Here is a 15,347-nt window from a genome sequence, read left to right on the forward strand (position 1 = left end):
TTAATGCAAAATTAGTAACATTCCAAAATTCTCAAAAAAAGTTACAATTTGTGTCTGTCTTCAATATTTGACATGAACAAGAAGTAGAACAATTATACCGAACACTTTCTCTTGAGTCATATGAACATTGTCGATGAACTTGAAATCTTAATCTAGGCCCACAAGTATTTTACAACCAATGCAAAAGGAAAAAGAAGAAAAGTAGAATCTTTAACAAAAATTACTTAAACACATCAATGTTTGACATACAATACTCACCTCATTAATATCGTAGGAAAAAAAATAAAACTGCAAGCAAATTCCTCATTTTCCTTAAGGCCTTATTTGAACAATGCATTAGCTTTTGAGATGCAGAAATCCCTTTATCACGTTAATGACCCTTTTTATACAAGAAGCCTTAGATTTACCAGGAACTGCGGCTGCCATCATCTTCCATCTCATGGAAAATCCTTCGGAAAAGCCCTTAGAGCATTTAGAAGAGCAATATCTTGACCAGAGTTCCAATTCGAACCACTGCTGTTTTCTTTCTTAACTCTGACACTATCGCTGGCCCAACTGACAATTCTGCATTCACAGCTTCCAACCACTGTGAAGAGAATACACAGAATCTTGAGAAGAAATGTCTGTTTTGAATTTACATAATTATGATATCAGAGGATGATTTGGATCTACGTAAACTGCACATTCACATTGACAACTACAAATAGGGCCTTCTTAAGCTCATGTGAGCCAAATGTCATGAGCTTTATTTCTATATTATTAGCTTCTTCACCTGCACAAATCTGACTTATGTGATGAGAACTCAACATGGTAGATTAACTTTAGGTTAAAAATAATGTCCTCTATTGCTTAAATGGAATAACTACAAATAACCTCTATTGTTAAACAACCATTATAATGATTTTAAAAAAAAAATCCAACAAGGAGAGAGAGAGAGAGAGAGAGAACTAAATATTGCTGAAAGAAAGATTTTCTAATTTAAAAACAGCATCGCTAAAGGTTTTCTATTGCCAGTAGTGCTCCTGCAAAAGACACATACTTTAAATTTCGCTTTGTGTATTGGCTTCCATTTTACAGGATTTCAAAAGCTTTTGTTCAATTACAACAACCCATGAGAGACAGAGAAAGAAGACAAGTAGAATATTTACCTCGTAACTCCCTCTCTTGAAGCAGAAAAAGAGTATCCAAAGGGCTTGTTTCCAAAATAACTGTTGAGAGAGAGAGAGAGACGGATTAGATGTGGAGGTGACATCTCCGCTGCCTTCATCTCCGACCAAATCCTTGACAAATTCTAGCCTTCAAAAAGATTATTAACCCTGTTTAAGGCGACAACCCACCCTTGTAAAGTGTGACCTTGTGTCATGTTGCAGTGGTAGTAGGGCCTGCATCTGGAATGTATTCCTAACCAAAACACTTTCTGTTCTTGATATGAAAAGGAAATGGTATTTCTGACTGACTTTCCGACAATGTTACCCAATTTGGTTTTACATCCCTTCTCAATTACAATGTAATCGTCTTCAACCCCTTACTCAGTATCGATTGTTCAGGTTTAAAGCTTCCTGCAAATCACCCCTTCTGCAGCACTCATAAATAATTGTTGAATATCTAAAACAATCTAGAGAAATACCATTCCCTACCAAATAGAATGAAAACAGTCGATGAAAGTTTTTCTTACACAGTAGGATTTGTTGTTTCCTAGACACCTAGCTTGAACAATCTCCTTTGAAGGGAACATAAATTTTTCTCTTGTTATTGACATCCTTCTTACATATATTTGCTTTCACAATCAAATCAATGCTTCTATTATCCGATCACAGACAAAGTGTTCAACCTCTAAGGGAACATAAATTTCTCTTGTTATTAGCATTCTTCTTACATATATTTGCTTTCACAATCAAAATCAATGCTTCTATTCGCCAATCACAGACAGAGTATTCTATTAAAAGCACACTCTGATCAGATGTTCAAACAAAATTAAGAATGGTCGAGATAGAAGGTCTGGAATTGAACCTTAATTCCTGCAATCTCACCGGGCATTTCATCCACAACAGTAACTCTGTATCTGTGGAGTTGAGCCCACAATTTATACATGCTCATGACCATGGCAACCCTGTCCATGTTTTCTGTACCCCCAACTCCTGTTTGAACCTGCGTCAGTTACCGATAGCAATATTAAAATTTAGTGTGGCATTAAATTTCATTAAGCCAAACTTGGAAGATTTCATGCATATCAGAATTTCACTGGCATAAGTGGAGCACTTTATCCACTTAATGATGATTTATTACAGCACGTCAGTGCTCCAAAGTACAGGCTAAGAAGGATATGACCATGTTTTATGTAAGAAATGATGTTTGAAAATACCCGACCAACAAAACAATTAATGAACACGAGAAAATATTTCAACAACAATTTTAAACAGCACCTCTATGAAGCAAGAACAAGAATCCTGTTACCCAGCTAACGTAGTTTCAAGCTCTTTCTCCTTCACACTGTTCATCGTTACTAAAGAAGCTCTGAGGCATTCCTACCAAAGAAGAAAAAGAATTCTTACATTTCAGTCAGAACAAAAAAATTTCACATCAAGTACAAAATACCCTAAAGTAATCAGCAGTAATGCCTTAACATATCACTATTACTTTGAATGATTGCAATTTAAAAACAAACACAAATGGTTTTGCATAATCTTTGCCCTATTAGACAATAGATCTTTACAAAACAAGAATGTCACTCGTAAAAAATAAGCCCATATTTGGCTTGGGATAAGAAAGTGTTTGCTAAATAACAATCAGACCAGGGCTAATGAACTCTAGATGCATTGACCAATAATGCTTTCTATGTGACCACTATCAGTCTCAAGTACATGCATGATTTGACTTGGAAGCAGGCTTTACTAATGAGCAATTGGTCTTTGAGTGGAAATATCAAAAGGTTTTGCCGGTCTTACAATAATAACAGAGGAACAGAGGCAAGGAGATAAATTTGTAAAATCCAATCCAAAGATTGGCAGTAGTTTTGATGTTCCAGGGAAATGGATGTCTTGTTTCAAATTATGAGTTGGTTCAAACCACATAGCTGAGAGCACATATATAAATCAGTTTTTTTGTGGCATTCTTTCAATCAAGTTCAGGTAGAGAGAGAGAGAGAGAGAGAGAGAGAGAGAGAGAGAGAGTCTTCAATCTTTCTATTGGATAACCTAGAGGGGGTGAATAGGTTACCTTAGTGGAATTTTTGTTCTTTTAAAATTATACTAGAGTTTCAAGACAATGTAACTTAAAGTAAATTAAAACATGAGAGACACAAGCATTTATAGTGGTTCGACTCAACCTTAAGTCTATGTACACTCCTCTCAACCTTGAGAGAATTCCACTAATCTTTTCCCTTTCAGTACAATAGGTGGGGAAAACACCTTTACAAATTTTTTTACCAGGATAAGAGGATCCTATAATCTTTTAAGGATAAGAGAATCCCATAATCTTTTGAGGATAAGAGAATCCCTTACAAAACCTAAGTATAGTCTAGGAAAATATAAGCACACCTTACTCGTATAGAATCAACTTGACTCAAGAGTAAGAAAACAATTAACAAGAGAGATTAAGAGAAAACTGTTATCTAAGCAGAAGTGTTCCAACTTACATCACGTAATGCAATTGTGAATATGCAATGAATAATATGAAGATGCTTGACTTTTGAGCTTTATACTAGAAGATGATAAGTCTTTGAGTCATGATGTCAAGCTTGAGTAACTAAGCTTTCTTCTTGACTTCAAATACTAGCATTATGAGCCTGAATTAACTTTTTCACTTCATAGTAAAGTATTCTTTTGGATGGTAGTGATGGTCAAAAGGTCTAACACGATTGGTATTTATAGGCATTATTTAATGCTAAAAAATCATGTGTCAAAATTGCTCTAACGGCTAGTTTTTAGCTCAACCGGTCGACCGCTAGATATAGCCATTGGGGAAAATAGAGTCATTAAGACTTTTAGGTCCAGGTGGTCGATAGCCGGTCGATCGATTGTGCGATTGACAAGCGTTAGGTGACCATTTGAGGGAACCGAGTGAAACCGGTTGCTCACTGTTTCCAGCGATCGATTTGGCTCTGCAGCTAGTCGACCGGTTGGGATTTTTAGGCATTTTACCAACCTGTCTCTGATAGTCTTTGGTTCAGTCTTTTCCCAACGAATGCTTTTCCCAACGAATGCTAAGGACTGTAACCTCTGTGTAGGTAGAACAGTCATACAGTTCCATGAGACATGACCATAAGAATGACACCTGTAGTATTGCACATCATAAATTCCTAAGGCTACAAACCTATTACTTGTAGGGAGTTTCTCAAGTATTGCCACAACTCTACAATTCTTTGCTTTGTGCCCAAAAGTGTTACAACAGTAGCAGTAACCATAAAACTTGTTCTGTTTCTTCTAACCATCATTGTTGAACTTCCTCTGTTGAATCTATTTCTAAGGTTGCTTCTTTATAGCATTGGATTGAAGTGAACTCTCATTAGTCTTGACAAAGGTGATTGGCTCTTTTAAAATTCCTTTGCCCTTGGCTTTCTCGGTGTCAAGATTGAAACTTATTCCTTCTTTGTCCCCAAAATATTTTTGTATTTCAGAGCACTTCTTTAAGTTCTTCTGAGCTTCCATTAGTCTACTACAATTTTCACATTCTTGCATAACAAATGAAGTGGAGGAACTCTCAATAATTGCTTCTACAATTCTCTTTTCAATTTCATCTCTCAAAATCACTACCTTACCTTCAAGCTTCTCAACTTCTAGGGTTTTCTTGTGAATACTTCGATTTTTTTCTTCAATGATCTTTCTAGATTCTTCTGCGATTATCTTCAATTCTAGAATAAGATCTTCTGAATTTTTTAGTTGCTTGGTGAGTTTTCTGGTTTTCTTCTCTTCCACCATAAGATCATGAAGAGCTGTTTTAGCTCAAGTTCAAGGTCCACTTCACCTTCTTCTTCTTCATCACTCTCATGAGTTGTTGTTGGGACTTGAATGGAGCTGTCAATCCCTTGTTCAGTTTCAAATGCCATGAATATAGCTTCATCCGAATCTTCTTCCTCAACTTCACTAGAACATTCATCCTTAGATGAGTCACTGCTCTTCTTGGAAATTAAGCTCGTTTTCTTAAAATTGTTCCTCCTTTTATAGTTGAAGAATTTTTGGCTCCTGCCTTTAAGCTGACTTCTTCTTTGTTTTGGCTTCTTCTTCATTATCAAAATCAGATAATATTTCTTTCTTTGGGCACTGAGAAGCAAAGTAGCATATGCCTTTACAATTAAAACACTTCAAAGACAATTTGCCCTTGTATTTTCTAGTTCCTCTCTTCAGCTGATTTGTAAAGCATGCTATCATTTCATCTTCTTTGGACTTCATGCCTTCTTTAGTGATTTTCAACTTCTCCATTGCATTGAATGCAACCTCCTTTCCAGAACTTGGTTGAGTAGGACCTTCAACCCTCATCTCATATGCTACTAGGATACTCTGTAACTCATCTATGCTTATAGTCTTCAAGTCCCTTTCCTCCAAAACAGACACCTTGGCATTGTATAACTATGGTAGAGTCCTCAAGACCTTCTTCACAACAGCTGAATTTGTCAGTTCTTTATCTAGTCCTCTGATAGCGTTAACTACCTTCAGTACTCTACTTATATATGATTCAATATTCTCTCCTTCAGACATTTTTAGAGCATCAAACTCATTTGTGTGAACCAGAAGCTTTGATTCTTTTACCCTTGAATCACCATCATGGAAGTTTTGAAGCTTGTCCCAGATCTCCTTTGCAGACTTGCAATTCATGACTCTGGTGTACTCATTAGGTGATAGAGCACTCAGCAAAGTATTTGAGGCTTTTGAGTTATACTCATATTTATTCATCTTTTGCTCGTCTGTGAATATGGTTGATGAAGAACTGAACTCTGTTCTTGCCATTAGCCAGACTTGATAGCCCACAAACATTAAATAATGGTCCATTATATTCTTCTAGCCATATAGTCTGTGCCATTGAAATAAGGTATTTTGTTGTTCCCCTTTGTATCACTGCTCTCTACCATCTTAACCTCTTAGATAGCTCCCCAGACGGTTAAGCCTTAAATTTCGGGTACCAGGCTCTGATACCAGTTGAAGTTCTCAGGCACTGAGAGGGGACGGGTGAATCAGTGCACATAAAAATTTCTTTTAAAGACTCCGATCGACAACCCTATTTAGCTGGCAAACCAAATCACAAACACATCCACTCCTCTTCCCAACACAACAGGAAAGAAGTTTACCAGATGTGCTCACCCACTCAGCAGACAAAAGCATTTCTATGCAAGACAAGCAATCAAAGTATACAGATTTACGTGGTTCGACAGTATGCCTACATCCACGGAGTGCCCTCACTGGGCTAAACTCACTAACTCCTCACTAGGGTACCCTTACTGGGATTTTCAGATTGCCTCACAATTCAGGTCTTATCAGATGCTTGTGTCTTTATACTCCTCAGATAATAGAGCAATTCAAAAACAATAAGAAAAGGGTTTATAACATACCCATCAATTCACCCATGTCACTGTGGCAATTCATTAAACAATAAGCATGCACATAGTGACTTACAAAGTATCCCTCACCCAAACACGCTCAATGTAACACAACCTCATTCATTTAAACAATACATCAAACACATTGAGTACAAGAGGGATAAATACCTCACTTGGGCTTTGCCAAGTGCATTCCACTGCTTCCATAAGCTTAGAACATCAGGGTACAACCTCCAATGCTAATCCAAGGCAAAATCACCAAAAAATCAATGCATAGTCGAGGAGATCCGAGCTTCTGTCGTGCACTTTTTCTTCTAGAGCCGCAAAAAAGAATTCTAAGGTTCTAGACATGTAGCTCTCGAAAAGTTGAGCGAATTCGATATATTACTAGCCCTAATCCGAGCTATGTAGCCTCTAGAAAGTCCATTACAAGATCAGCCAATGTGAGGGCTCCAAGGAGAATCTTTTAAGACGCCTACGCACTGACGGAGCATGAAGAATGTGCGTATTAACACGCCTTTAATAACAATCACATGATCATCATCAGATATCATGATTAAGACATGGTCGTTAGATGAAAATTCCGGTCCACCGAATTGGTTGAGGCTTGTGACAAATAGAAACTTCACTACTTAAAGTCCCCAATTATGCATGTGCGTAATTCACAATAGCTGATATAGAATCTTTGATCATTGCCGTTGATTATCACCATATCAGACCAATCAAGACCATAGGATCAACAACCGATCACATACAACATTGAAGCACAAAGGAATCATTTGCTAGCCAATCAAATAGAAGGATTTAAAATCCATACAATCTTTTAATCTCAGCCATTCAATCTACCACGTTTTTTGGAAAATGAAATGTCAATTGCAATCAATCCACATGGCTAAAAAAAGCAAATCCTATATGGTTGTACTCCACATCACTTCCTCTTTCCATCTGTACGACCAGATGATCCACTAGGTGATTTTGAAAAATCACAAAAACCATTACATGGTTCTGATTCCAAAGAGCTCCAAAATTAGAGCTCAAATTTTTTCTAAGGCAAAAATGTTCGATAAAAATCCCCTTAGGACAAGACCTTAAAACCACACAAACCATGCGTTGCCTGGGCCATGCGCGCCACACCATGCTGCTGCCCAGCTATGCTATGCACACTAGCCATGCCTTGCCACCCATGCTGCTGCTGCCCTTGTCTTGCCATGCCGCCTGGGCCAGCCTGAGCCAGTGCTGCATTGCCGCCCAACCAGCATGCACTGGTAACCATGTCACCCGTGCCAACGTGCCATGCGCCCATATTTTGCCGCACATCATCCATGTCATATGGCATTATTCCTACCCAGAAACTATGCCACATCATCAGAACTTCCCACATCACCTCTATATGGGGCCCGCCTAGCTGTAGGCCTATTTTAGTTTCCAATGCATGATTTCAAGCTCCCAACCATACTGCCACCATTCCAGAGGTCATGGGCCACCATCTCCAAAGTTGAAACACTGCTATATCGTAGTCTAACCTCCTACCAAGCTGAAGTAAACAATGAATAGAATTGAATAGAGTTGAAGCATAATTACTTAGACCTCCCCTGGAGCCAAAACATTTCAAGCTCCGCTAAATAGTGTTGCTTATAATGACAAGCACACCATTGGAATCCACACATGTAGCACCTTGCTTATCCAGTCTGCACTGTTGCCACCACACATTGTGTTGCCAACAATGGCAACTTTCATCATGGGAACAACATCAATAAATAAAAATCAACTAAACTCGTCAAGTTTGTCATGACTCGAGTAAAAATACCGAGTCTAATTTGACTCAGACGGTTTATGACCCAATCTCGTCATTTTTTTACCCTGACCTACCTAGTCTACACAACTCTTGACCAAGTTTTCCAAAATTTTGACTAGACTCCGATGACTCGCCCGTCAAAACTCAGTTTTCCAACTATGCCAAACTATTAAAACTGTGAATATCTTGTCTTGATTATAATCTTGTCCTCAGAGACTATATACAGAACTAATTACCTAATAAGGTGTATCTAAATATGAAACATACAATCACAGGGATACAATCAAGGGGATTACAAGAAGTATGGATAAGATCGACACCAAAGCATGAAGAGTCATGCTAACGCAAACATAGCCTAATTTTAGTGGACTTTGTAGTGGAATGGTGGTGAAAGAAAGAAATGGACTACATCTTCTCAATAGAAATTACGTTTGCATCCGGCCAGGCAGTAGGTGTCAGCTCATCAATATCTATTTTTAAGTAAAAAAGTGAGTGTTTTGCTCCAATTAGATAGTCATGTTTTGCATGGCAAAATAAATTGACATTCAAATTCATGCTTTTTAATTTTTTTTATATTAAAAAAGTGAGTGTTTGATAGCTCACATATGGCTCTAGGAACTCAAAAAAGAAGAGTTCATGCGGCGCTGCAACGAATGAAGGGTCATCCTGGTTTCACACATGAAAAATCTAGCACGTCAAGTTTCCTTCTTTCATGCACGTAGAGGCTGGCCCGGCCACATTAATTCCTTTAGATATCAATTTTAATTATTGGAATTCATGAAACATTGTTATCAATGTCCCTAGACATCCAGACATTTTCTTTTTTGTTTGGTGAATAATCAGTATATTCAACAAAGTGCAAGAAATAAAAAGGACCTTTACAAAAGAAGCCGGACAAAGCCAAGAGAAAAAGAAACATTAGAGAAAAGCGAACAACTTTACAATCACGAACAAAACTCCTTTAACCGGATGAAGCAACGGGATCTACGAGCCGAGTAGGTAAACCCCAGGAAATGACCAAGAACGTATTGCGGTGAGTATCAATACAAGAATTTGGAAGGTGTAAATTTAATCTTAACATCAAATGTGATGGAATCCCAAATTTGGTGAATAGTTCTTGACAGTCTAACCTAATTTCTAAGGTTCCGTTCCTTCCATATATGGTAGATGGGATTTCCAAACTCAATTTTTCCAATTTAATTTAAAATTGATTTTCCTTTAAAATTTTTCTTTATCCACCTCATCCAGTCTTTCTCAAGGTTTTCAATCCTCCGGTTGTTAGATCAACATTTAAACATTATCCCTCTCCATAGTTGAGAAGATAATGGATATCGGAAGAATAAGTATTGTAAATATCTCAACTTTATTAGCTACAAAGTAAATGATCCATCATGATAAAAAAGTTCCCATAGTATGGTTAATGGCCAAAACTCCAATGGGCCTCACCGTTACACAACTTGCATTAAATTGAGGGAAAAAGAACACCACCCAGTCATGTATTTGGGTGTGTACCTACACCCAGACACAGTAGGGTAAGAAATCACTGGCACACCCCTGCCTTTCTATGGGGGCATGGCGGTCATTTTGTGTCCTACTATATCTAACCGCAGGTACACGTCCAAATACACGACTAGGTGACCTTCCTTTTTCCATAAATTAATTATTAGAATTAGTGGTGATCAAAATAATGCACATGTTTTTAATTTTTTAATGGAAGATTAAATAATGCAAATGTTGAGTTGTTTTAAGTTGGCACTCATGATTGGGACATCACTCTTCTTCGGATTCCTGCTAGAAGAAATAAGCAGCCTATAGAGTTTGCTTTTTCTTTCAAATTTCCTTTTGACTTAAATGGGAGTACACTTGTAGTCCCTATTCTTGGTGTAGTAGAGGATCACGTATCCATGATTAATGTTATATCAACATCTACACGTGGGATGGAGACCATGGGCCAACTTAGATTAATCAGCTGGCGAAATCTGTTGCTTTCACGAATAAAGCAGGAGGTGGCTTTTAACTCCAGTTGTTTATTTTTGTTAGGATCTCTCTGGAAGGGGGGATGCAACTGTTTGGAGGGGGTTTCTGTCATTGTTGTGGGTTGGATTTTATGTATGTTGTCACTCACAATCCAAACTAGATAGAGTTAAGATCGTGACTTCGTGAGACTTTTATATTTCCAACGCACTCCGTAAATTTTAACAAATAATTTTTAATATTATAAAATCAACATCAATAAATAAAATAATCTCAAAATAAAAGTTCACGCCCATAGTTGGAAAATCAGGTTTTGATTGGATGAGTCACGTGAGTCGAGTCAAAATCTAGGAAACCTGGTAAAGTGTCATATAGACTAGGTCAGGGTAAAAATTGATGAGATTGGGTCATAAATCGTCTGAATCAAATAAGACTCGGATTTTTACCTGAGTCATGACAAACTCGATGAGTTTAGATATTTAAAAAAGAAACCATAAAGCCGATTCACTTAGAATTTGAGTTGAGTAAAATAGTAAATCCGTATTCTAAATTAGTAAGAAACCCTCAACTCTTTGACTCCCTTCTCTTGTTCTATGGTATAAACTCAAAATGCATTGATATGTGATTCATTATTTTATTTGGTTTTTTGTCATATTTTTTCCTGTTTTTTTCTGGTTTTTTTACTAATTTATACATATTAAAAAAAAAACAAACGTGACTCGCCTTGCCGGATTTGACAAGGGCGAGTCAACAGGTTTTTCTAAAAGATGAGTCGACTCAGAAAACCTGATTTTCCAACTATGCATCCAATTTGTCTAGTGACAATTAAAATTTAAACGAATTAAATTATTATATTTGATCAAACTTTAGAACATAAACTACTAAAATATGATAAAAATCACGTACGCTCATAAGAAACTCTATTCAAGTAATGCTAATCCCCACTATTGATCTATATGGAAAAATAATAGAATAAGCTGCAAAGCCCAATAAGATGGAAAATGGCATAACAACAGTATATAAAGAAGTACATACATCTCTCTATAAATCATGTCGCAACAACAATCTTATTAAAATGAATTCAAACATTTCCAAACAATGCAACACATGTTAAGACCACCATGTACAAGTAAGTCACAGGTATGAGTAATTGTCATTGCACATACATTTTGGTGAGATACTGTAGACACTGAATTTTATCATCCCAAAATACTCCCCTCTTTTTGCTAGCAATTGGACTCCAGGACAGCCCTAGTGTTTTGCACAGTGGAAAAAAGATCATTTTTGCCCCTATAATGGCTGGGAGCCCCGAACATTGCCAGAATGGAATGGAACTTTTCGAATAGCATATTTCTATGATGTTAAGACATGTCCTAAAATTTGGTACAAATCATACTATTTGGCCATCATTTCATCAACCCTAATTTTACATGTCCCACCCGTTTTGTGAGACAAATTTGGCCGTGTCCCCACCCAAATATATGATTGATATTTCTATAAATAATTAGAACATAAGAAAAATCTTTCTAATGATATGTGGATTGTCAAAATTTGACGGTCGTACCAGCTAGCTTCAGGCATAGATTTGACTGACTTTACGATAGAATTTATTGTTAGTTGTCATTGGAAATTGGACGCAAAATACTTTCCAATTATATAATGATCACAAACATTGAACGATTAGTTCTATCAGAATCAGTTAGTAGAAATGCGATGGAAACACAAGACCAAAAAGGAAGCTTAACCTAGGAGCAACTAGGGTGTGCCACGTGGGATCCTGGCACTATTCAAATGGAGCCGTCAGTTCCTGGGCGGCTCCCTAGATATTGGAGGATCTGGTGGTTCTCCATTTTTTCTCTCTCCTCTCCTTCTCTCCCTATAAATAGCTCCTTAGTTTTCATTTAAAAAAAGGAATTCACGTTCTAAGCTTTGGTGGATTTTCTGGTTTTCCAGACAATGGTTTTCGTGCCTCTGGCTACGCTCCCTAACCAACTTTGTTGAGCTTAGGCGGGCCTTTCTGGCCCACTTCGTAAGTAGCAGGATCCACAAAAAGACATCCGCCAATCTCTTGGCTATAAAACAACGCCCCGATGAGTCAATCAGGGACTTTCTCACAAGGTTCAACAAGGAGGCCCTGAAGGTGCAAAACTTAGATTAGATCGTGAAGTTTCAGGTTTTGGGCAGCGGCATCCGGGATGTCGAGTTGAAGAAATCCCTAATCATGGACGAACTAGGGGATATGCATGAACTTTTCTCACGCTGCGAGAAATATATCAATCTGGCCAAAGTTCTGGCGGCCGAGCAAGAAAAAGAAGATAAACCCGAGAAGAAGGGTCAAGAAAAGAAAGACGTCCAGGTCGGGGAGAGTGGTTCAAAGCACGACAGAGAACAGAAAGAGGGAAAGAGGAAGAGAGATGACAAGGCCTGGGTTGCCAAGAGCGACGTGGGCCTAGAACCAGTTTACACGGCTCTCACACACAACTGAGCATATATCTTGAATGAGATAAACGCCCAGATGACCTTGCATTGGCCTACTAAGATGGTCAAACTCGCACACAAGCGCAATAAGAGCAAATATTGTCGATTTCATCAAGACCATGGTCATGATACCGAGGATTGCAGGCAATTGAAGGACAAGATCGAAGCCCTCATCCAGAGGGGCCATCTAAGCCGATTTGTCAAGAAAGATGGCAATGAGAGGAGACAGGAGTATCGTCCCCGGGAGCCCAAGGCAAAGGCCAGATCACCTACTCGGTTGGACAGGGAAGACCGAGCAAGAGGGAAACAACACACTGAGAACGCCCCCATGTGGGAAATTGCCACAATATGTGGGGCCCAGGACTAGGAGGTGAATCCTCCAACTCTAGAAAGAACCATGCTCGGAGTGTGTTCCAAATAGAAATGTTGGATAAGAGGAGGAGGACCGAGCACCAGATCACATTCTCAGATGAAGATCTATCTTACATACAGTCTCCTCACGATGATGCTTTGGTAATCAAAATGACTATCACCAATTGCACTGTGGGCAGGATCCTTGTGGATAATGGAAGCTCATTGACATCTTGTATTATGACGCATTTGAGAAAATACTTCTGAAACCCGAGATGCTGAAAAGGGTTGAGTCTCCTTTGTATGGATTCAACGGAGCCCCGGTGCACGTAGAAGGGTCAATTGAATTATTGGTGACGGTGGGGACAAAGCTCAAACTCGCTACGGTGAGGATGAACTTTTTAGTGGTGAAGGTAAACTTTACCCACAACGGGATACTGGGACTACTAGGACTCAACACTCTACAAGCGGTGGTCTCCACCACCCACCTGGTAATGAAGTTCCCAACCGATCAAGGAATCAGAGAGTGTAGAGGAAGCCAGATAATTGCTCAAAAATGCTACGAGGTTTACTTAAGAGCCAAGGGTAAGGAACCTCAGCTGCTCTTAATCAACCCGGAAGATAATCAGGACAACTCCGAGCATGAAAGAACAGAACTAGCAAAGGATTTAGTCCCCATAGAGATCATTGAAGGAGATGAGAACTGTACCGTGCAGATTGGGGCAGGCCTGTGTGGAGAGCAGAGGAGTGCCCTCGTGGGTTTTTTGAGAGCCAATGTTGATATATTCGCATGGTCGACATCAGACATGCTTGGAGTAGATCGGGAGTTAGCCGAGCACAGGCTCAGTGTGTATCCTACCTCCAAGCTAGTTTTTCAAAAGAAGAGGACCATCGCCCTAAAGCGACAAGAGAAGGTGATTGAAGAGGAAATCAAGCTACTAGAAATAGGGTTCATAGAAGAGGCCATCTACCCAGAATGGCTTTCCAATATTGTAATGGTGCCTAAGCCTAACGGCAAATGGCGGATGTGTATCGATTTCACTGATAAGAATAAAGCATGCCCTAAAGACTACTACCCTTTGCCTCGTATTGATTTACTAATAGATGCAATGGCCGGCCATGAAATGTTGAGTTTTATGGATGCCTATTCTGGATATAATCAGATTAAAATGTATAAGCCTGATATCTTGAAGACTTCCTTCATTGTCGGAAGGGATACGCACTGTTATACCCGTATGCCCTTCGAGTTGAAAACGTAGGAGCCACCTATTAACAATTGGTGCACCATATCTTCAAAGGTCAAATAGGGTGCAATATGGAAGTATATGTAGATAATATGCTGGTAAAAAGTTTGAAGGCAACGCACCATGTCATTGACCTGGAGGAGGCATTACAGGTCTTAAGGGAAAGCAAAATGAAGTTGAACCCAGCAAAATGTGCCTTTGGGGTTACCTCTAGGAAGTTCCTCGATTTTATGGTCTCAAGAAGGGGAATAGAGGCTAATCCAGCCAAAATCAAGGCTATACTAGAAATGTGCCCACCAGGCAGAGTCAAGGACTTACAAGAACTGACAGGAAGAGTAGCGGCACTAGGAAGGTTTATCTCAGTTTTTCGCGACCGTTGCCTCCCTTTCTTTAAGGCATTAAAAAATCGAGCATGGGAGAGACAAGCAAAAGGGAATAGGCTCACATTCGAGTGGACGGAAGAGTGTCAGATAGCGTTCATGAATTTGAAAAGATATTTGACCCAACCACCACTCTTGACCAAGCCGGAGCCAGGGGACACTCTCCAGCTCTATTTAGCCATTACTGCAGTACCGGTGAGCGCGGTGTTAATTCGAGGAGATGGTTAGGTGCAAAGATCAATTTACTATGTCAGCAAGGTGCTCTTACATGCAGAAACCAGATATAGCAATGTTGAGAAGTATGCTTATGCTCTGGTAATGGCCGCTTGGAAGTTAAGGCCCTATTTTCAAGCCTATACCATAGAGGTAATAACAAACCAACCTTTGAAGAAAATCCTGGCCAACACGACCATTCTGGACGGCTGGTAGCATGGTCAGTAGAGCTGGGAGAATTTGACATCCAGTATAAGCCCCGCACTGCCATCAAGGCTCAAGTCCCCGCAGACTTTGTCATCGAATGCACTTTGTCGGACGATGAGGTAACACTAGAGGATGGTACTAGGGAGATAGCAGAATCCTGGACTCTGTATGTAGAC

The 15,347-nt window shown here is 39.0% G+C and overlaps 1 protein-coding gene across 1 annotated transcript; it reads right to left on the bottom strand.

Moving 5' to 3' along the window:
* Window positions 1–5,564: 5,564 nt before the first annotated feature.
* On the bottom strand, window positions 5,565–5,942 carry LOC122655316. Its single transcript, XM_043849520.1, has one exon. It carries the CDS (start codon window positions 5,940–5,942, stop codon window positions 5,565–5,567), a length of 378 nt encoding a protein of 125 aa, XP_043705455.1.
* Between the last annotated feature and the right edge of the window lie 9,405 nt (window positions 5,943–15,347).

The sequence above is a fragment of the Telopea speciosissima genome, chromosome 3 (genome assembly GCF_018873765.1).
Source record: "Telopea speciosissima isolate NSW1024214 ecotype Mountain lineage chromosome 3, Tspe_v1, whole genome shotgun sequence".
Classification (NCBI taxonomy): domain Eukaryota; kingdom Viridiplantae; phylum Streptophyta; class Magnoliopsida; order Proteales; family Proteaceae; genus Telopea; species Telopea speciosissima.